Below are 22,403 nucleotides of genomic sequence, written 5' to 3'. Positions count from 1 at the left end.
GGTCTCGCTCCTGTGGCTGGCATCTGAGGACCTTCTGCTGGCTGGCTCACCTGCTGGGTCCACTGTTTTGCCTGGGGACGACATGTTGCATCGCCTGTGCGTTTGCAACTTCCCCCTTTTTATAGGCCAAGATCCGGTCAGTTTCCCTTTTTTTTTTTTTCCTCTCCACAGCGGTGTACTGCGCATGTGCGAAACCGCGCTTTCCCTCACCGCTGTGTGAGTGACCCGGAAGTGTTCCCATACCTCCGGGTCAGTATGGGGATTCTTACACCGCTCCACGCATGTGCGGCCGCCATCTTATCCCGGCCTGCGCTATGGAGCGGTGTACCGGCTGCCGCTGCAGCTGTGCCGCAGATCCCGGACCGTTTTACCTGCTGGCCCGCATCTGGAGCCTCTTCAAGGCCGCACCTCTGCAGCGTTGCTCTGTGGAATCGGGCGGCGTCTTCCCGGACCCAGCCATCCCACATGCCGGACAGACGAGGGGGGAGCCGTCTAACGGAGTCTCCCCCGACGCTGCTTCTGGACTGCATCCCCTGCCGTTCCCACAGAAACCGCACAGGCGGATGCTCCTAGCCCAGGTATGATCTTCTGTAGTTTTCTCAGAGATCCTGTCCCCTGGGAACAGGAAACCTAAACTGAGGAGGAGAGGGGGACCGCCCCCTTTTATGTCTCTGTAGGTTTCCTGTTCCTTGGGGCGGATCCCTATCTCTCCAGTGGGTGCTGTCATGGCGAAGGGTAAAAAAAGAAGTACCATGTCTATTCTTTCTGCGGATTCCGCTGCGGGTTTCTAGCAGCACCAATAGGAAACTGCAGTTGGAAACCCGCAGTGGAATCCGCAGTAGAAAAAGGATCAAAAACCGCAGTGAAAAGCACTGCGGTTTTCACTGCGGATTTTCCAAAAAAAAGGACCTGAAAAATCCGCAGTGAAAACAGGATCGTGTGAACGTAGCCTGAGTGTTTTCAAGATTTCCTTAGCACTCCACAAAGTGCTAGAATCATTCTGTGCAGGTGATTATATTATCACCTGTGCAATACAAGGAAATCCTGAAAACATGACCTGTTTGCGGCTCTCGAGGAATGCAGTTTGACACCTCTGTTGTAGATTGTAAGCTCTCACGAGCAGGGTCGTCTTATTTTGCTTTAATTATTGTATTGTTAACGTTGTTACTTATGACTGTTGTGTTTGAAACTGTTAAACTGTAAAGCGCTGCGGAATATGTTGGCGCTAGATAAAGATTATTATTATTATGGTAAAATTAGGTGCATCTGCTTATACGCGAGTATATACAGGTAATAAAGAAATATTACATAACATTCCTATTTATTTATTAAGCCTCACTTATTTTGGGGGTGGGGAGGGGGATAATTAGATGACTAACTAAATGAGGAAGTTTAAGAGCTCTTGAATCCCTATGGCCGAAAATTATAAATAAATAAAAAAAAATGAATAAAAAAGGGGTCCAATCATGAACAGAGGGGAAAAAAATTATAGACTAGTTAAAGTGAATCGGTCATGTAAAAAACGCTATTAACCAGAAGATAAATAGAATTTTTTACGTGACAGGTTTCGTTTAAAAAGAGGAAAAACTCAGCATCTTACGCAGGCAACCTAAAGAAATAAGGGTGCAGGTTATTCCAAGAATCGCTTACTATTTTCCATTCATTCAGGAATATTGAATGATAATACATAAAGGATTCACATAAACAATGCAATTTCGGGTAACTAAATAAGTAACAACATCCTAGGACTCCATCATTCCCATAGTTCCACAATTATCAAACATTTGATTGGGAAACAATTTAAAAAAAAAAAAAAAAAAAAAGATCCCCAAGCCTTACCAGTATGTGTCCTCCTGTGTCGTTGTAGTTCATCACTTCGTGTAAACCTTTTACCACAGAACATCCAAGTACAGACAAAGGGACGTTCTCCAGAATGCCAGCGCAAATGAGCTCTCAGATGTGACGTTTTACCATACACTTTACCACACCCTGGGATATGACAGATGTGTTGCTTTTTCTTTCCCAGGTTGGTACCCCTGAAATAGTTTAAAAAGAAATTAGGGACATTATACATTCTGCTATGGATATACTATAATTTTCACATTCTCTTGGCAGGATAAAATAAGTGCTAGTTCATTTACTGTAAAAAAAAAAAAAAAAAGATTCTGGTACAAACCTTCCGGCTCCATCTTTACAGTTGGGACAAGTACAGGCCACTCTTCTGAGTCTCTTTCCTTCTTGATTTGGTTGGTCCATTTCATCAACAACCTGGACCCTCAGGTGGGTTAAATCATTGGTGTTGACAGTCGAATCTCCAGTAAGTTGCCACTCCTCAGGATCAGGTTCCTCTTCCTTAATTCGTATACCTATGGAGAATTAAAAAGGATTAATAAAAAGATCAAAAACATGAAGGTTTGTACGCAAATACCGAGATAATAAAAGCACTTAATAGAAGTAGAAGCTTCCTAAAATACTACAGAACACACTGAGACACAACAGTTTATTAATTTCCTAAAAGGTGACTTTTTGCAGTGTAAGCAACTGATGAGTCTCCAAGAGTGCACCACGCAAAAGTCTGGTTGTAATCTTCAGTACGTATTCTCCATACCAGAGAAGCATTACTTGGAGGGGAGCATACCTCAGTAGTGTGGCATAAGGTGAAGCATGCTTAAATATATGTGTGAATTCTTACAGAATTTGTGAGGAGAAACCACCATGTGAATCTGCATAAATCAGATTCACACAGAGGTCAAGTATATGATTCATAGCAAGAAAAAGGTGACTGATTACAGATCTGTGCTACACAGGGTCCTCTATAGTAATTCAGCCCTTAGGCTATATGCACACGTTGCAGATTTGACTGTGGAATTTTCTGTGCAGATTCTGCATTTCTTGGCTGAAAACGCAGGTCATAATCTGCACCTTTTTTTGGTATGTGCACACATTGCAGATTTTTGTGCGGATTTCTTTTTTTCACCCCTGCAGATTTCTATTATGGAATGGGTGCAGAAACGCAGTAGATCTGCACAAAGAATTGATATGGTCCTTTTTTTTTTTAATCTGCTGCGTTTTCCGTGCAGAATTTTCCGCACCATTTGCACAGCATTTTTTTTTTTTTTGCCATTGATTTACATTGTACTGTAAATCACTTGCAGATCTGCAGCGTTTCTGCACGGAAAAAAAAGCTGCAGTTCTGCAGGAAATCTGCAACGTGTGCACACACCCAATAGTGTTTGGCTGTAGACAGATAGTGCACTAAGTACAAGGATACAAGAAAAATCTGCAACAAAGGACAGCACAAAATACTCCAAACATATGAGAAGAGGGGGAAAAAAATAATCTGCATGGATTTTAGGGGTTGATACAAATCTTCACATTTTCATGATCTTTCTGTCATCGGTCTTAACTGCAGCAATACAAAAGATGACAATCACGTGCATTTTCAGTTTTACGGCAGCTTGCAGAGGGGAGACCTTATTGGGTTTCAATATCTACTACTTGCTTCATTGCTGGAAATGGAAACTGGGTAAAATCCAAATTTCCGGTGTATTCCCATCTGACTTACAGCATATTATATAGGAAAGCAGGCTTACTCAGCTATTTTCCAACCTCCTATATGAATAGAGATAGCCACTCTATTCAGTGGTGATAGATTGGGCCCTGTTCTGGAGACAGAAGGGAATCCCACAGGCGAGACCCGCATCTAACAGACACTAACAGCCACGTGATGAATAACTTACTAGTATATTGGCTTCAACCACTGTACTAAACAAGTTAGATATTTTGTCATTGGCATAAACAATGCTAAAAGATCCATCTTGTATTGGTGTTTGCAGTTTTATGGTTCCGAATAGAAAAAGCACTTTACAATTTTTTTTTTTACTAAAAATATCTCGTTTTGTGTACACAGCTCCTTTGCAGTTTTAGGTCTCTATGGCAACAGTGTAGACAAATGTATTCTGATCCTGCAGTGAACTGACACACCCTTCTGTCGGACCGTGCTTGGCAAGAGAGGACTCAGACGGAAAGGAGTAGCACAGGCTTGTCTGATTTGGGTAACCATAAAGACAAACATCTGCGTAATAGCTGTATACACATACCATGTAATGTCGAAATTCTGCTGCCTGCAGAGCAATAGCTGGGAAGGAGATTTCCCCCCTGCTCGCTAATTATAACAGCTTCTAGTTGTAAATGCAGCAATTTTGATAGCATTTAGCACAGAAAGGTATACCATGTGTTTTGGAAAGCATGTCCTGATGTATCCATCAGCTGCCAGGTACACCACATTGTTTTTATGTTACATAACAGACTATGGTGAAGTGGAAAAACTATCTTCAAGTACAACATACCAGATGTTATGAAGGCTGTTTTGCTTAGGTTCATACCAATTTTATACATATGCAAGGGACACTCAGCGCTGAGATCTCCCACATGGATTATAAGAAGCACCACCATTTTAATAAAAAAGTTTTTTTTCTCCTCAAAATTTGGGGTATGTCTTATAATCCTGTGCTTCTTATAATCCGCAAAATATGGTATTTGTTAATTCCTGGCCAAGTGTTTTAATGCGAGTCACCAAATCTTAAAGAGTCTTCTAAATGATTTTATGGTGTACGCGATTAACAATTCACATCTCAGCTGCTGCAGAACCACTTTTTAAAAGAAAAAGTAATGTAAAAAAAAAAAAAAAAAGAGTACAAAAAGGGAAAGTGACATCTCCAGTAGCTTTAGTGTTTATTAGTGCTGGCCATAATGTGTCCTCAACATAGAGAGCCTGAGATAGTGAGACTGCACTCATGTGAGAAACAAATGGCCTCTCACCAATGTCAGACAGAATGCATCTGTTCGCAAAGCTTCCTTCACCTCTGGTTGTGCCATTTGGTACAGGTTACTATACTGCCATCCCTCACAGTTATAATGTGAATACATTTAATGTATACCCACAGCATGTGCTGTAAAATGTCAGATGCGGGTCTCCCTCTCAGATACACACTGGATCAATCTCCAATATAGTGATTCCCTGATCTCCATCCTGTCAGGTTAGGTAGCCATTGCTTGTATACAGGGAATGAAAGGAAAGGTAGCCGCAGCATACAAGAACAGCTCTCTCCATTCATTTCTGTGGGTGGTAAGGAGACAACAAAGCACGCTTGTGGACAGGTCTTAAACATCCAAAGATGAGAATATCACTTTCTTTGCGAAACTCTAGCAAAAATAAGCATAATTTGCAGGATCCTGGTTGAAAGACAAAATCGGTAGTCCATGGCAGCCAGACTGGAGCCCTGAAAACCTCCTATTACTGCAGCATCCCCAGTGACTTTTCTTTATAGACTGCTGTGACCAAAGCTGAGGAGTCGGTAGACTCAGACTATGTACATAATGTGCAGCACAGATTAATCTCAACTAAAAGCCTAGATCCTTAGATCAGGAACAGAACAGACATTTATAAGACATCTCATAACTTTCTCAAATGCTTATGAAAACATTTACAGCACATCCTGCACTTAACTACTGAACCCAACTTATTATATATTTTAGGAGTCGGAGCCAGTCTATTTTATACCGATTCCACCAAAATGGACACCAACTCCACAGCCCTGGTTGTGACAATTTGCCACGCACGCATGACATCACACTGGCCTAGTAATCAGGGGAGGCGCCAAGGATGCCACATTTAGGAGGTTTGCACAGCTTGTCTGGCACTCACAAACTACCGATTAGTCCAGCAGCTACGGGTGTTGAAATTATTTTTTTTGCTCTACTCTAGAAAGTACCTATTAATGCATGTTATACTACATATTACTCATTCCTAGATAGCAAAAGAAAATTATAAAAAGAGAAGAAAAAAAAATACGACTCAGGTAAGACATTTTCAGGCTTGTTGACTAGCTGGTTCAGATTTGTCTTTTATTTCCTCAATTAAGATAGGAAGAAAAACAAACATACCTGTAGTGCCATCAGTGTGCTCTCCATGCTGCAAATGGATACCTGCAGCATCCACAGAGTTTACTGTAACAGTCTGGAGATTTGGCAACTGACCCGCACTTAGCGCACCTCCGCCAACCTGGCCAAGCGTGAGTGTCTGCACAGGTGTCAATGTTATCTGTTGAGGAGACGAATTCTGAATCTGCAAGTTTTGCAAGTTCTGCACGCCTTGAACTTGAAATGTTTGCCAGGCAATTTGGCCAGAAGGAGTCACCGTTTGGGCTTGAATCAAGAATGTTCCAGGGTTCAGCTGCAACTGAAGGTTTTGCAAAGCTTGCGACGATATGCCTTGTCCTCCAGCCTGAACAGCCTGGATTGCCTGCTGTGCAATGCTTTGCACAAGTTGGGCTTGACAGGTTTGCTGCTGACTATCATGAAGCTGTATTTGCTGTACCATTGGTTGTGATGTGGTGACCTGAATGTTGTGTGACTCATCAGAAATTGAAGCCTGGATGTAGTTTCCCTGAAGATCTGTTTGCACATGCCCAGATGGACTGTCGGCCAAACTGTTTCCACCCTGCTGAAGCATTCCTGTACTGTCTATAGTAACAGGAAGCTGAGATGAAGAGGAGGTTGGCACAAACAAATCTGTTTCCGAGTTTGTTTCACCGACTTCAGGAGAAACATGCTCTTGCTCTGCAGTCCTTTCAGAAGTATCAGAGCCATCTATGGCTTGCCCTGCACTTATCAAGTGTCCATCTGCAGTAATGCCCGTCATGGCTTCTGTGCTACCAGACAGACCCAGCGAATCTAGGTCAACACTATTTATAGGGACAAAAGTGATGTTACCGGGAAGACCAAGCGGGACGTTAGCAACAACTTGGGTCTGTCCTCCATATGTCACTCCTTGAATTTGCTGAAGTTGACCAGCTTGTGTTAATATATTTGGATTGGATGACAAGAGACTAGAATTTCCAGGAATAATCTGAATCTGACCAGATTCTTGATCTAAACCCCCATTATCAGATGTGGCAAAGCCAAGCTGGACCTGTTGACCATCGGATGTCTGAAGCTGTGGTATAACTTGATACTGCACATTGGAAAGCGTGCCATTAGCAGTGTCTGTTCCTTGCGCTACAGAAAAGAGATGCTGATTCTGAAGAGTCTGAATAGGCAGCACATACTGTCCACTGGATGTTACTGTAGCACCACCCGGAAGCTGAACTATGTTTCCAGCTTCATCTTTCAATGCAGCTTGGGCCGGAGTCAAGACTTCCCATCTGTTAGGGCCTCCTGTCAGTTGCACAGTTGTCAAATCCTCGGTCTGTACGGAAAAAGGATAACAATGTCAGACATCAGTAATCTGCAACAGAGATTGTTACAGGAAATTTCAACCTAAATTTAAACACACTACTTCTAGTCACAAGGTTATTTTCCCCCCTTTCATTCCAATTAGAATCTGTGGAATGGAATGTATACCTGACAATCAGTTAAATGATAATTTTAGCTGATAAAGCAAAAAAAGTGGTGACAGGTTCCCTTTCATTCCTCGTTTTTTATGAACATTGAGGTGATGCTGGGTAGTATAGCATTGTCCCATCACAGTATGCAAGTAAACGGAGTGATGTAAACAAAATGATGTAACGCTGCTCCTCAAATAGCTGATGAGTGGGAGTGCATGCGGTGAATATTTTTGCCAAGTAGACCTTTGGTTCGTGTGGGAAATCATTTATTTGCACTGGCTAGGTTTGCATGTGCTGTGCGTGGAGCATACATAGCACACGTCTGTAGAATACACTTGTCTGAGCAAGCCCTAAAACGTTTTTTTTTTTTTATGGACTAGAGAAATTTCTGCTGACTGCATCAGGATTTCCCTCTCTCTAAAGCAAGTGGATAATTGTAACCACGTGCAGACTAGTCTCATCTGCTTCACTCACGCATCTATCTGCAATCACAGAACAACTGCACAACTTCCTCTTGCGCTCAGAAAACATATTTAAAAGGGGTTCATAAACAATTTGCATTTTTGTGCTTTCGATTTCTGGTCTTCCTCCAAGATCCATAACCATCCCACGCAGGGCACACTAACCTGTTATATACCACGTCAATCGCGACAGTGGTTGCAAGGGGGGGGTCACAGTAACCATCGGACCCACGTGATAAGAATCACTAGTCCCGATGGTCACCATGGTACCCTGAAGTCATGTGCTGACCCCAGGGTACGGTGGTCTGAGACACGGACTGCTCTCATGCACTGCTGTACATGACTACCGCAGTGTTTGAGACAAGTGATCAAACTGAAAATTATACAAGTAAAACAAAGTAAAACAAAACATGTAAAAACACAAATAGCGCACACAAATCACTAAGAGCTTGGATAAAACAAAATACACATAATTGATATCGCCGCGTCCATAAAACTGGCACATTATTCCATTTGGCTAGCTCCGTAAAATAAAAAATGAAAAAAATAAAAATGTCGCTTTTTCATCACACTGACTCACAAAAAAAGTGAATAAAAAAGCAGTCAAAAACCATATGTAAAAAAATAAATAAATAAATGAAAACGCCAAACCGTCCGGCAAAAAAAAAAAAAAAAGCAGCTCTAATTTGGCAAAAAAATAAAAAGTTAAAGCCTCAAAATATGATTATGCAAAAACAAAATCATTTTGTAAAATGTTGTTTTTAGTCTGTAAAAAGATCAAAGCTTAAAAAAAACAAAACACAAATCTGGTACCGCTGCAATTGTACTGACCCAACGAACAAATTTGTCTTATGACTTAACGCACGGTGAGCGGCACAAAAAAAAGTGTAAAATAACTGAATTGCTGTTTTTTTCCCCCCATTTTGTGTCTGAAAAAAAAAGAAGGATCACAAAATATTAACCACAAAATATTAACCCCAAAATGGTACGAAAAAAATCTGTAACTAGTCACGCAAAAAATAAGTTAGAGCTCTCAGAATATGGCAGCAAACAAAAAAAAAAAAACAAAAATTAAAAACATTTTTACTGCGTGATGGCATTTTACCTGCGGATTTTTGAGAATCCACGTGGAAAAATCCACAATGGAATCCGCAACGTGTGCACATACCCTAATTGCACCAACCCGAAGAATAAATCTGCCTCATCACTTAGGCCGGGGGCTCTGCACTTCCTCCATTAAGCCCTGCCTACTTCCACATGCGTCCTGCATACCTATCTTTCACATTGGGTGCGCAGGACATGCAGATGCGTCGTTTTGACGCGCCCGCCGTCCGCACAAAACGCAACTTGTTGCATTCCCGTGCGGTCGGCAGGAGCGTCAAAATAACGCATCCGCATGTCCTGTGTACCCAATGTTAAAGATAGGTATGCAGGACGCATGCAGAAGTAGGCAGACCTAAACAGAAGTGCAGAAGTAGGCGGACCTAAGCGGAAGAAGTGAAGTGGGCGGAGCTTCAGGGAGGAAGTATGCAGCCGTCCGCAAAGCCCCGGTACGCAAGTGTCCGCTGCACCCTGCCAGTGCATTTGTTTTGGAGGCCTGAGCAGGTAATCATCTCGGCTTTTTTCTCTGTGACTTTTGTGAACCTAACCTTATACCGCATAGTGAACCGCGCAAAAATAAAAATAAGAACTACTCTTACTGCTGTCTATTTTTTCATTCTACATCCCAAAAATCGGAATAAGGTTCTGCTCACATTTATCCTGTGCTCTCCCACTGAGAAATTACGTCAGGGTTTCAGTGTAAATTCCCCAAAAGTGCAATTCAGACAAAACCCCGACAAAACCACTAACTTTATGAAGCAGATGGAGTCATTTTGGACTGGTCTATGTTCCGGCAGTGTCCCATCAATTCTGAGCATCTTTTAGCGCACAGGTGTGGGCGACAACAGATCTCCGCATGCCTAAAAGATGGATACCACCAGAGCAGATGTCAAACGGAGTATGAAGTGTCTCCATCTGCCTCATTATGGTGGGTGGTTCTGTTGGAGTTACGTCTGAATCGCATTTTTGTGGGATTTACACGGAAACTCCGACGTAAGTGCTCAGCGTAGAACACATGAATGTGATCCCAGCCTTATACTGGAGGCGATCAAAAAAATGTTATGTACCCCAAAATGGTACCAATAAAAACCCTAATTTATCCCGCACAAAACTAGTCCCCCACTCAGGTCCGTCATCTGTTTCTGGAACTATAGGGTTTCCCAAGTTATTGGTAGCGACATGGCTCCCACCCCCATAAACTAAATCCAGTGAATTCTGCCCTCCTAAATCCAAATGCCCCCCTCTTTCTGAGCCCCACTGTAAACCACAGTAAGCGGCCACATGTTTGGAATTATTATAATGGAGAGAGGGCACTTAATGTGCGAGTGCATATAGCCAGAAGCACAAGCTGGTCACAATGTATGAGGGCACTACAAAATATAGGGGCTCTACACTGTATGGGGACACAATGTATGGGCACTAGACTGGCAGATATGCAATTCTCCAGAAAAAAAAGCCTGGAATGGATGTTACAAAATAGTCACTGCAGCTGTAGATGAATTCATTGAGGGGTGCCGTTTCTACAATAGGGTCACTTTTGGGGTTTTCTGCTGTTCTGACATCTTCAGAGTTCCGCAAATGTCGCCTGCAAAGTGCAAACTATTCTAGCAAAATCTGTGCTCCAAAAGTCAAACAACGCTGCAATTGGTGGTTTTGTGCTGTGATTTTCATTGATAACATTTTGAGTTACATGCAGTGTTTTGATCGCTGTGCAGTGCATTTTTGAAGGAGGTGCAATGACCAAAAAGAAAACAAAATTTTGATTGTGGTGTCAAACTTCAGAAAACCCCTTTCAGGTGAGCTGAACAAAATTCCTTTCAAACCTTTAGGATATGTGCACTCTATGCGGAAAACGCTGCGGTTCCGCAGCAGTTTCCCATGAGTTTACATTATAATGTAAACCTATGGGAAACAAAAAACGCTGTGCACATGCTGCGGAAAAAAAATGTGCGGAAACGCAGCGGTTTACATTCCGCAGCATGTCAATTCTTTCTGCGGATTCCGCAGCGGTTTTACAGCTGCTCCTATAGAAAACAACAGTTGTAAAACCGCAGTAAAATCTGCAGAAAAACCGCGGTAAATCTGCAGCAAAAATGCAGCGTTTTTGCCCTGCAGATTTATCAAATCCGCAGTGGAAAAATCCACAGTGGACCATTATACGTGTGCACATAGCCTTAGATATATTAGGGAAGAGTTGGCATTTTTCAGTAAACGGTACATTAAACACAGGGACGAGCTGAGCAGAGCCACCTTGGGACATGTAGTTTTTATTGCTGTAGTACCAACATAGGGCATGTATGAGCCGTTTCTTGTTGCTTTTAGAATCAACATTATTGTATCGCTCTGTACAAAGAGGGTCACTGCTTACATCAGTCTTTGCTCCTATGTTGGCCCACAATCTAATTTCTCAACCTTAAACACATGTAAATGTTACCTATCATTTCATCAACCCAATGATCCAATATTACTGTGTGCTTGCCTAATACTATAAATCCGTCCGTATCACATATCGCTAGCCCATCGATGGAGGGAGCACTAGTAAACATAAAATAGGTTACTTTAGAGAATATTTTATAGGTACGTCTTTAAACAAAGATATCACTGGCAACTAAGCACTAGGTACAGTTATTCTGTTTATTTTTAATTTATTAAAGTATTCGGGTGCAGATCTGTGGAGCCTTTGCCTTGATAGTGCGCGCTGCTTCGGGTTCTCCTGGCCATAGACTCTGATCTCCTCGGCCGTTTAGGACAGCTGACAGACACGTGAGCCGTTACCATGGCGGCGTCTGTTTACCTGTACGTAGACCGAGGGTGATTAGTCACTTCCGGATGGCGGGGGAACGATGCGGCGCGCCGAATATTCTTGGTAAATAAGGATCACATGATCAGTAACTCTGGCAGACGATTGGCTGTAGGGCAGCTTAAGAGACCGGCTTTCCCTCCTCCCCGACACACCCCCTAAAGAAGGTTGTGACGAAACGCGCGTCGGGGTAGAGGGACTGGTGGACTCATCTCACACGGTGTAAGTATAATGCCTTATTTACTGTCCCTGTTTAGGCAACATAGGATGGGGTGCTTTGGATGGCAGGCTATTATGTAAGCCTGAAAGCATTCATGTTGCGGGAATGGTAGTTTTTTCTGAAGCAGATTTAGGTAGCGGCTAACCTGGCTTGATTCTTATATAGTGTGGATTTTGATACCACGTGTATGCTTATACGGTTATGCACATCCTAGTGCTCTGCTTCTGGTAATATCATCGGGTTATAAAATACATTTTGTGTATAATGAGATCAGTACCAAAGCAGTCCCTTACATTTTAGGTATGAGGTTGTATATTTATTATTGTTAAATGTGTATTTTTTAAAAATTTATTCTAAATAAAAAATGATTTACTAGAGAAAAAAAAGTTCTGTGCTTTTTCTGATTCACGGCTATGGGCTAGCAATATGTGATACGGACGGATTTAAAATGTTACCTATCAGTATGTTTTTAGGAATGTGGAAGGAAACGGGAGCACCCAGAGAAAATCCACAGAAACACAAGGAGTGAAAACAAACGCCATGTACACCTTGTACTTAATCAGTAAGCGTTACACAGTAATTTTGTTTGACTGACAGGGAGATCACAATGTCACAAAGCGACTTCGCATAATGAAACAAGGATTCTGACCAAAAATTAGAGTACGTCACAAGCGATTGTGATTTTCTTGCATGCTGTTGGCAAAATATTTTTGCTAATGTAGCACTGTGCCTTTCTGTCTCTGGATTAATGAAAATCCAGAAGGTCAAACCACCACGATCATAAAATGTTGGCATGCTCTAAAGATAGACAGCATTTTAAAGGTTAATAAAAGCAATCTGACATCAGTCCCGATCACTCCTGATATAGGCAGACGCAGGCTGGGTAACACGGCCAAAGGCTGCTGGGCACAGTGCAAGCTAAACTCCTGAGCCTGCACCTGACTTGTGAATACTGCAAAAGGGTTTAGCCCAGAGACATCAAGGAAACAAGGGGGAAAAAAAACAAACAAACAAACAAAAAAAAAAAACAAAAACAGGACAATCTCCTACCGCACCGGCGATGCTCCTCTGTACTCACCGCAGTGCAAGAGAGTTTCTTCCACTCAGATGCAATTGTTAATGTGAGAGCTGCAACATGGCGGCCTTGTAGGATGTCAGTCCCAGGGGATGGATGGAGAATAGGGCTGTGGAGTCTGTAAACCAAACTTCTGACTCCTCAATTTTCCTGACTTTCCATTCCACAGCACTGCCTCACTACTGAGAATGTGCATAAAGTGCAGCACAGACTCATCTCAACTAAAGCCAAGATCCTCAGATCAGGAATAGAACAGACATTTATAGGACATTTTATAGCTTTCCCAAATTATGAAAACATTTACAGCACATCCTGCAGTGTACCACTGAACCCAATTTATTATGGAGTATATTTTACGAGTTACAGCCCTGGTGGAGAACACAATGCTGAGTACAGAGAACCATAGCTCGTTTGGTAGCGGAATTATTTTTTTCCCCACCTCCTAGAGCGCATTAGTAGGAGGTTGTCAAGTAGTGGAGAACACTTAATATACAGTATATTTCAAAAATGATACTGAAATGTATCCGAACATTACTGTAAAGGCAACTAAAATCTTTCTTCCACTAGATCGTGCTGTAGTCTATTTAGCTCTGTTATAATCATGCACCACGGCATCAGGCAACTTATACAATTTATAAGAACTATGTCTTACGTTGCAAAAAAATATTTTTTTATTTCCCTATTTACATTCATCCAACCACATGCTCTATTCTGAAAATCGGACTCTGGATAACCAACTTGTCACCTACAAAGGTAGCAGATCTTCCAGTATTTAACAACATACGGCAGTGATTATTATATAAATAGACGTAAAATATTTATCAACCAAATTGGATCGATCATAGATTATGTTGTTGCAAGTTCCATTTCACTGTTTTGGCAACACCTTCCCATTTAGCCTAAACAGCTGTTCACCCATTCACCTCTATTCCTACATAATCCTCTTCCATTGCTTAGATGCATAAATCAGCCAGTATTACACATGCACACAGATGACTACATTCACATGCCCTTTCTCCACAATTAACATTCAGCAGGTGACTCCTATGAACATCTGGCTCCTGCAGCTCAAGGTTTCCAGCATAAACTACAGAGTACCAGAAATCATACTTTATTTTCTTTTCAATACAATCCTTTACATGGATAATTGAAATATCAAAACTGAGGAAAAACAACAGGAGGATACATGTTGCCATTGATTATTCCTCAATAATAGGGTTAATGGTAAAAGCATGGCAGAAGGAAGACTTCTTCCTGAATCTCATTATTTACTTTTGGAAAAATAATTGGCAAGTCACTGCAGATGATCACATAAACTTTGACATAGCCTGATGACTTTGGTTGGAGTGGCTTGCATTGTTACACTAGTGCTAATTTACTGCCACATTTGCAGGATACTGCAAAACTAATCACCTGCAGCTATCAGGCAAGGTGGAGAAAGGGCCCACACCAAGTATATTTTTGAAAACAATACTCTGCTGTACTCACCATCAGGAGTGTTCATTTAATTGCACAGAGCTGCAAAAGTAATCTCTAGCTTGCACTACAAGTACACAACCTAACGATATATCATTCATACCACAGTGACCCCATATTAATCAAGTGATTCTGTACAGATATTTTACAATTTACCACAATTTAGCCACCCTAAAATGATTTGGGGTATGTGCACACATTCAGTGTTTGCAGCAGATTTGTCTGCTGTAAATACTGGAGTGTTAGCAGGAAAAACCACTGTGTAAAATGCAAGCTTTTTCTCCCCATTCATGTGAATGCGTGAAAAATCAGATTTGTGTGTTACATACAGTATATTTTTTTTCTTTTGTTTTTTTTAAGCTTACTTTTTTCATATCACAATCTTCAATATAGCACCAGTCAGCGGTGAAATAGTTAAAAAAAAAGAAAGAAAAGAAAATTAACATTGACTAATGCACGGTCCCTGTCTATAGTAAAACACTTACCAGCCGCCATATTCTACTGTTTTCAGTAGCGTCCGGACATTTTCTGCTGTTTGTAACCTGCTGGATCACTCCAGTGTTTGCTGGTCTATGAAAGCCAGAAGGAGGCTTTCAGACTTAGGCCGGCGTCACACTAGCGAGTTTTACGGACGTATGAGAGGTGCAGAAAATACGGATTGCATAAGGTACAATGATTCTCTATGTCCCAGCTCCTATCTGCCGTATTTTACTGATCCGTATTATACGGTCTTGTACGGCCGTAGAAAATCGCAGCATGCTGCGTTTGTCACCGTATTGCCCCCCCCCCAAAAAAATCGCCAATGAAAGTCTATGGGGGCGAGAAAAATTCGGATTACACACGGACCAGCAGTGTGACTTGCGAGAAATACGCAGCGGTGTTCTATAGAAAAGCCGGTAATTCAATTGCCGGCTTTTTCTTTCTCCTTCACAAACCCGACATGATATGAGACATGGTTTACATACAGTAAACCATCTCATATTCCTTTTTTTTGCATATTCCACACTACTGTTAGTGTGTATGTGCAAAATTTGGGCGCTGTAGCTTGTAAAATAAAGGGTTAAATCGCAGAAAAAATTTGCCTTGGCTCCCGCGCAATTTTCTCCGCCACAGTGTTAAAGCCAGTGACTGAGGGCAGATACTAATAGCCTACAGAGGGACCATGGTTATTGGCCCCCCCTGGCTAAAAACATCTGCCCCCAGCCACCCCAGAAAAGGCACATCTGGAAGATGCGCCTATTCTGGCACTTGGCCACTCTCTTCCCACTCCCTTGTAGCGGTGGGATATGGGTTAATGAAGGGTTAATGTCACCTTGCTACTGCAAGGTGACATTAAGCCAGATTAATAATGGAGAAGCGTCAATTCTGACACCTATCCATTATTAATCCAATAGTACGAAATGGTTAATAAAACACACACACACACACATTATTTAAAAGTATTTTAATGAAATAAAGACACAGGGTGATGTAATATTTTATTATACTGGTAATCCACCTGAAGACCCTCATCCTGTAAAATAAAAAATCAACAATATCCCATACCTTCCGTCGTTCTGTCAGTCCCACGATGTAAATCCATCTGAAGGGGTTAAATCATTTTACAGCCAGGAGCTGTGCTAATGCAGTCGCTCCTGTCTGTAAAATGTTGTGAATGAATGTAATGCAGGGGAATGTCCTGTAGTTACCTTGAGTCGCGGTGATGCGCCCCCTGCTGGATGTCCTCATATGAACTCGAGCCTGGGAAAACGAAGGCAGGTATGGGATATTGTTGATTTTTGATACTGTTTTATTAACCATTTCGTACTATTGGATTAATAATGGATAGGTGTCAGAATTGACGCCTCTCCATTATTAATCTGGCTTAATGTCACCTTACAATAGCAAGGTGACATTAACCCTTCATTAACCCATATCCCACCGCTACAAGGGAGTGGGAAGAGAGTGGCCAAGTGCCAGAATAGGCGCATCTTCCAGATGTGCCTTTTCTGGGGTGGCTGGGGGCAGATGTTTTTAGCCAGGGGGGGGGGCAATAACGATGGACCCTCTCTAGGCTATTAATATCTGCCCTCAGTCACTGGCTTTACCACTCTGGCGGAGAAAATTGCACGGGAGGCCATGCCAATTATTTCTGCGATTTAACCCTTTATTTTACAAGCTACAGCACCAAAATTTTGCACATACACAGTACTAACATTGGTAAGTGTGGAATATGCAAAAAAAAAAAAAAAAAAAAAGGGATATGAGATGTTTTACTGTATGTAAACCTTGTCTCATATCCTGTCGGGCTTGTGAAGGAGAAAGAAAAAGATGAAAAAATAAAATAAATATAATATATATATATATACACATATACATACACATATACACATACACACACACACACACACACACACACACACACACACACACACACACACACACACACATATATATACACATATATATATATACACACACACACATACAGTGCCTACAAGTAGTATTCAACCCCCTGCAGGTTTAGCAGGTTTACACAATTGGAATTAACTTGGCATTGTGACATTTGGACTGTAGATCAGCCTGGAAGTGTGAAATGCACTGCAGCAAAAAAGAATGTTATTTCTTTGTTTGTTTGTTTTTTAAATTGTGAAAAGTCTTTTCAGAGGGTCATTTATTATTCAACCCCTCAACCCACCAGAATTCTGTTTGGTTCCCCTAAAGTATTAAGAAGTAGTTCAGGCACAAAGAACAATGAGCTTCACATGTTTAGATTAATTATCTCTTTTTCCAGCCTTTTCTGACTATTTAAGACCCTCCCCAAACTTGTGAACAGCACTCATACATGGTAAACATGGGAAAGACAAAGGAGCATTCCAAGGCCATCAGAGACAAGATCGTGGAGGGTCACAAGGCTGGCAAGGGGTACAAAACCCTTTCCAAGGGTTGGGCCTACCTGTCTCCACTGTTGGGAGCATCATCCGGAAGTGGAAGGCTTATGGAACTACTGTTAGCCTTCCATGGCCTGGACAGCCTTTGAAAGTTTCCTCCCGTGCCGAGGCCAGGCTTGTCCGAAGAGTCAAGGCTAACCCAAGGACAACAAGGAAGGAGCTCCGGGAAGATCTCATGGCAGTGGGGACATTGGTTTCAGTCAACACCATAAGTAACGTACTCCACCGCAATGGTCTCCGTTCCAGACGAGCCCGTAAGGTACCTTTACTTTCAAAGCGTCATGTCAAGGCTCGTCTACAGTTTGCTCATGATCACTTGGAGGACTCTGAGACTGACTGGTTCAAGGTTCTCTGGTCTGATGAGACCAAGATCTTTGGTGCCAACCACACACGTGACGTTTGGAGACTGGATGGCACTGCATACGACCCCAAGGATACCATCCCTACAGTCAAGCATGGTGGTGGCAGCATCATGCTGTGGGGCTGTTTCTCAGCCAAGGGGCCTGGCCATCTGGTCCGCATCCATGGGAAGATGGATAGCACGGCCTACCTGGAGATTTTGGCCAAGAACCTCCGCTCCTCCATCAAGGATCTTAAGATGGGTCGTCATTCCATCTTCCAAAAAGACAACGACCCAAAGCACACAGCCAAGAAAACCAAGGCCTGGTTCAAGAGGCAAAAAATCAAGGTGTTGCAGTGGCCTAGTCAATCTCCTGACCTTAACCCAATTGAAAACTTGTGGAAGGAGCTCAAGATTAAAGTCCACATGAGACACCCAAAGAACCTAGATAACTTGGAGAAGATCTGCATGGAGGAGTGGGCCAAGATAACTCCAGAGACCTGTGCCAGCCTGATCAGGTCTTATAAAAGACGATTATTAGCTGTAATTGCAAACAAAGGTTATTCCACAAAATATTAAACCTAGGGGTTGAATAATAATTGACCCACACTTTTATGTTTAAAATTTATAAAAATTTAACTGAGCAACAAAACTTTTTGGTTTGTAAGATTTATGCATCTGTTAATAAATCCTGCTCTTGTTTGAAGGCTCTAACTTATTTGCATCTTATTAAACCTGCTAAATCTGCAGGGGGTTGAATACTACTTTTAGGCACTGTACATACATACATACTGTATATATGTTTTAACGAACACTTGAGCACATAAATCCATTAGATGTCGGTTTTGCAAGCCAGCGAGAAAATATCGCAGTACGGATGCCATACGGATTACATACGGAGGATGCCATGCGCAAAATACGCTGCCACACCATGCCTACGGATGACATATGGATCACTATTTTGGGAACATTGCTGCGTATTACGGCCGTAAAAAACGGACCGTATTTTCACATGCTGAGTGACGCTGGCCTTACACAGAGCTTGTGACCGTTACCCCTGACTTCCTGCCAGTCAGGAATGGAGGTCACAAGGTGGCGGATTGGGACGGGAGTGGCACCGGGAAGAGCAGAAGACTGTGACTGGCAAGTATTATACTAGGGGGAAAGAACATGATTAACCCCTTTACCCCCAAGGGTTGTTTGCACGATAATGACCGTTTTCACAATTTTCACAATTCTGACCACTGTCCTTTTATGAGGTTATAACTCTGGAACGCTTCAACGGATCCCGGTGATTCTGACATTGTTTTCTCGTGACATATTGTACTTCATTATAGTGGTAACATTTCTTTGATATTACCTGCGTTTATTTGTGAAAAAAACGGAAATTTGGCGAAAATTTTGAAAATTTCGCAATTTTCCAACTTTGAATTTTTATGCAATTAAATCACAGAGATATGTCACACAAAATACTTAATAAGTAACATTTCCCACATGTCTACTTTACATCAGCAAAATTTAGGAACCCAAATTTTTTTTTGTTAGGGAGTTATAAGGGTTAAAAGTTGACCAGCAATTTCTCATTTTTACAACACCATTTTTTTTTTTTAGGGACCACATGTCATTTGAAGTCATTTTGAGGGGTCTATATGATGGAAAATACCCAAGTGTGACACCATTCTAAAAACTGCACCCCTCAAGGTGCTCAAAACCATATTCAAGAAGTTTATTGACCCTTCAGGTGTTTCACAGGAATTTTTGGAATGTTTAAATAAAAATGAACATTTAACTTTTTTACACAAAAAATTTAGTTCAGCTCCAATTTTTTTCTATTTTACAAAGGGTAACAGGAGAAAATGGACCCCAAAAGTTGTACAATTTGTCCTGAGTACGCCGATACCCCATATGTGGGGGTAAACCACTGTTTGGGCGCATGGCAGAGCTCGGAAGCGAAGGAGCGCCATTTGACTTTTCAATGCAAAATTGACTGGAATTCAGATGGGACGCCATGTTGCGTTTGGAGAGCCCCTGATGTGACTAAACATTGAAACCCCCCACAAGTGACACCATTTTGGAAAGTAGACCCCCTAAGGAACTTATCTAGCTGTGTGATGAGCACTTTGACCCATTAAGTGATTCACAGAAGTTTATAATGCAGAGCCGTAAAAATAAAAAATCATATTTTTTCACAAAAATGATCTTTTCGCCCCCAATTTTTTATTTTTCCAAGGGTAAGAGAAGAAATTGGACTCCAAAAGTTGTTGTACAATTTGTCCTGAGTACGCCGATACCCCATATGTGGGGGTAAACCACTGTTTGAGCGCAAGGGAGAGCTCGGAAGGGAAGGAGCGCCGTTTGACTTTTCAATGCAAAATTGACTGGAATTGAGATGGGACGCCATGTTGTGTTTGGAGAGCCCCTGATGTGCATAAACATTGAAACACCCCACAAGTGACACCATTTTGGAAAGTAGACCCCCTAAGGAACTTATCTAGATGTGTGGTGAGCACTTTGACCCACCAAGTGCTTCACAGAAGTTTATAATGATCGCATGTTATTCCACTTTTTGTTCGGCGGTATGATAATAAAGCGTTGTTTCTTGCCTCGTTTTTTTTTATTTTTTTACGGTGATCACTGAAGGGGTTAACTACAGTTTTATAGGTCGGGTCGTTACAGACGCGGCGATACTAAATATGTGTACTTTTATTTTTTTTTTTTTTTTTATTTAGCTAAAGGAATGCATTTATTGGAATAATATTTTTTTATTATTATTTAGGAATTTTTTTTTTCTTTTTACACATGTAATTTTTTTTTTTTTTCTTAACATTTTTACTTTGCCCCGGGGGGGGGGGGGGGGGACACATCACAGTAAAGTGACAGATCGCCGATCTGACACTTTGCTGTGCACTGTGTCAGATCAGCGATCACAGCACAGCAGGGAGGCTTCACGGCGCCTGCTCTGAGCAGGCGCTGTGATGACACCTCCCAGCAGGACCCGGATGCAGCCCCGCAGCCATTTTGGATCCGGGGACTGCAGGGAGGAGATGCTCGGTACAAGGTGAGCACATCGCCTTGTACCGATAGTCTCAGGGAAGCACGCAGGGAGCCCCCTCCCTGCGCGATGCTTCCCTATATCGCCGGCACACTGTGATCATGTGTGATCGCAGTGTACCGGGGGTTAATGTGCCGGGGGCGGTCCGTGACCACTCCTGGCACATAGTGCCGGATGTCAGCTGCGATGGTCAGCTGACACCCGGCCGCGCAACACACACACACGTAAACACTACAAAAACACATGTGATCTGCACCTATGAATGTCAATACCAGTTTAAAAAAAAAAAAAAAAAAAAAGCTTTATTTAAAGCATGACACCAAAACTAAAAAATGCAAAGTAAAAAACGCAAGTACTCTAATAGTCTAGTCAAAATACAAAAAAAAACAAAAAACACACTTTACCCTGAACAAATTCCAAGAAAGCGTTTTGTTTTTTTTGTAGTATTACATGTAGGGAAAAACATACTAAAAGTTTACCAAGATAGGGTTACCACAAAGGGTCCAAATGTGACGTCAAAGAATATGGCCGCCAAAGCTGTAAAATGCTAAATGCGACTCGCCTTTCAGTGTCTATCATATTTCTTTTACAATTACTATTATTATATTTATTATTTAACGATTTATTTATCTTCTTTTACAGAGCTGATAATGATGGAAAGTCAAGAAACTTGCCCCTTATGCAGCCATGAAGTAGAAGATGACTGCGAAAGAGTGGTGATTGGTGCGAAAGGAGCTGAAGGGATCAATATAGACAGTATTGAGTGGCGCGTTAGCACTGTGGTAGCTGCTGGAGCAGTGGTGCAATAGAGATGTCGTATGAACTACATAAACAAGAAGCAAATAGACTTGCATAAAAAAGCTACTTCCGTTCATCGTTCACCTGCCAAGAGAGGTACACGGGTGTCTACTGGATCCTATGATAGCACGACGCAGTGTTTGTTCTGTGGACATGAAGTGGTGAAGACAAGATCTAGTAGTGATTTCGATGACTATAGCTTTGTTAAAACTGATGGATTTGTAAGGTCCATCATGTCACATTGCAAACAGCGTAATGATGACTGGGCAATCACTATTCAAGGGAGAATCGCGTACTTTGGGAAGGACTTACATGCTGCAGACTGTATCATCGTTCATGTGACATTAACTTTCGGACAAATTATGGAATTCCTATGCGTCATGGTGGTGGATCTACTACAAAGAAACCGCGGAAGGTAGGGAGGCCGATGAACATGGACCAAGAGCAAGCGTTCTTGAGAATGTGTGCATTTCTCGAGGAGAACGATGAAGAGCAACTGACTGTCACAGATCTTGCAAAGAAAATGACGGAGTATCTTGTAGAAGGAGACAGTGCTGCCTATAGTAATAAATGGCTGAGGTATAGGCTGGAGGAGAGGTATGGCGATTCGCTATTCATAGCAGAGTGTGAAGGGTTGCCTAACATTGTAACGTTCCGTTGAAAGACCAGAATAATCCTGAGGGACTATTTCCGTAGTCAGGAAACGGATGAAGAAGCCAAGAAGAGAGCCATCATAGAGACTGCGGCCAAACTAATCAAGAG

At 41.9% G+C, this 22,403-nt stretch overlaps 1 protein-coding gene across 2 annotated transcripts in view; it reads right to left on the bottom strand.

The window, feature by feature from the left end:
* SP3 (Sp3 transcription factor) overlaps nt 1–22,403 on the bottom strand; it is a 57,989-nt gene that overhangs the window by 17,436 nt on the left and 18,150 nt on the right. Inside the window, exons 3-5 of one of the 2 annotated variants that reach the window (XM_077272671.1) lie at nt 5,947–7,249; nt 2,177–2,366; nt 1,840–2,036 (exon numbers count right to left, since the gene is read on the bottom strand). In XM_077272671.1, the coding sequence (XP_077128786.1) occupies nt 1,840–2,036; nt 2,177–2,366; nt 5,947–7,249 (1,690 nt within the window). The remainder of the gene's footprint in view (nt 1–1,839; nt 2,037–2,176; nt 2,367–5,946; nt 7,250–22,403) is intronic. The other variant, XM_077272672.1, reaches the window with a different exon arrangement.

Source organism: Ranitomeya variabilis, chromosome 7, assembly GCF_051348905.1.
Source record: "Ranitomeya variabilis isolate aRanVar5 chromosome 7, aRanVar5.hap1, whole genome shotgun sequence".
Classification (NCBI taxonomy): Eukaryota; Metazoa; Chordata; class Amphibia; order Anura; family Dendrobatidae; genus Ranitomeya; species Ranitomeya variabilis.
This window is presented reverse-complemented; position numbering and strand designations above follow the sequence as displayed.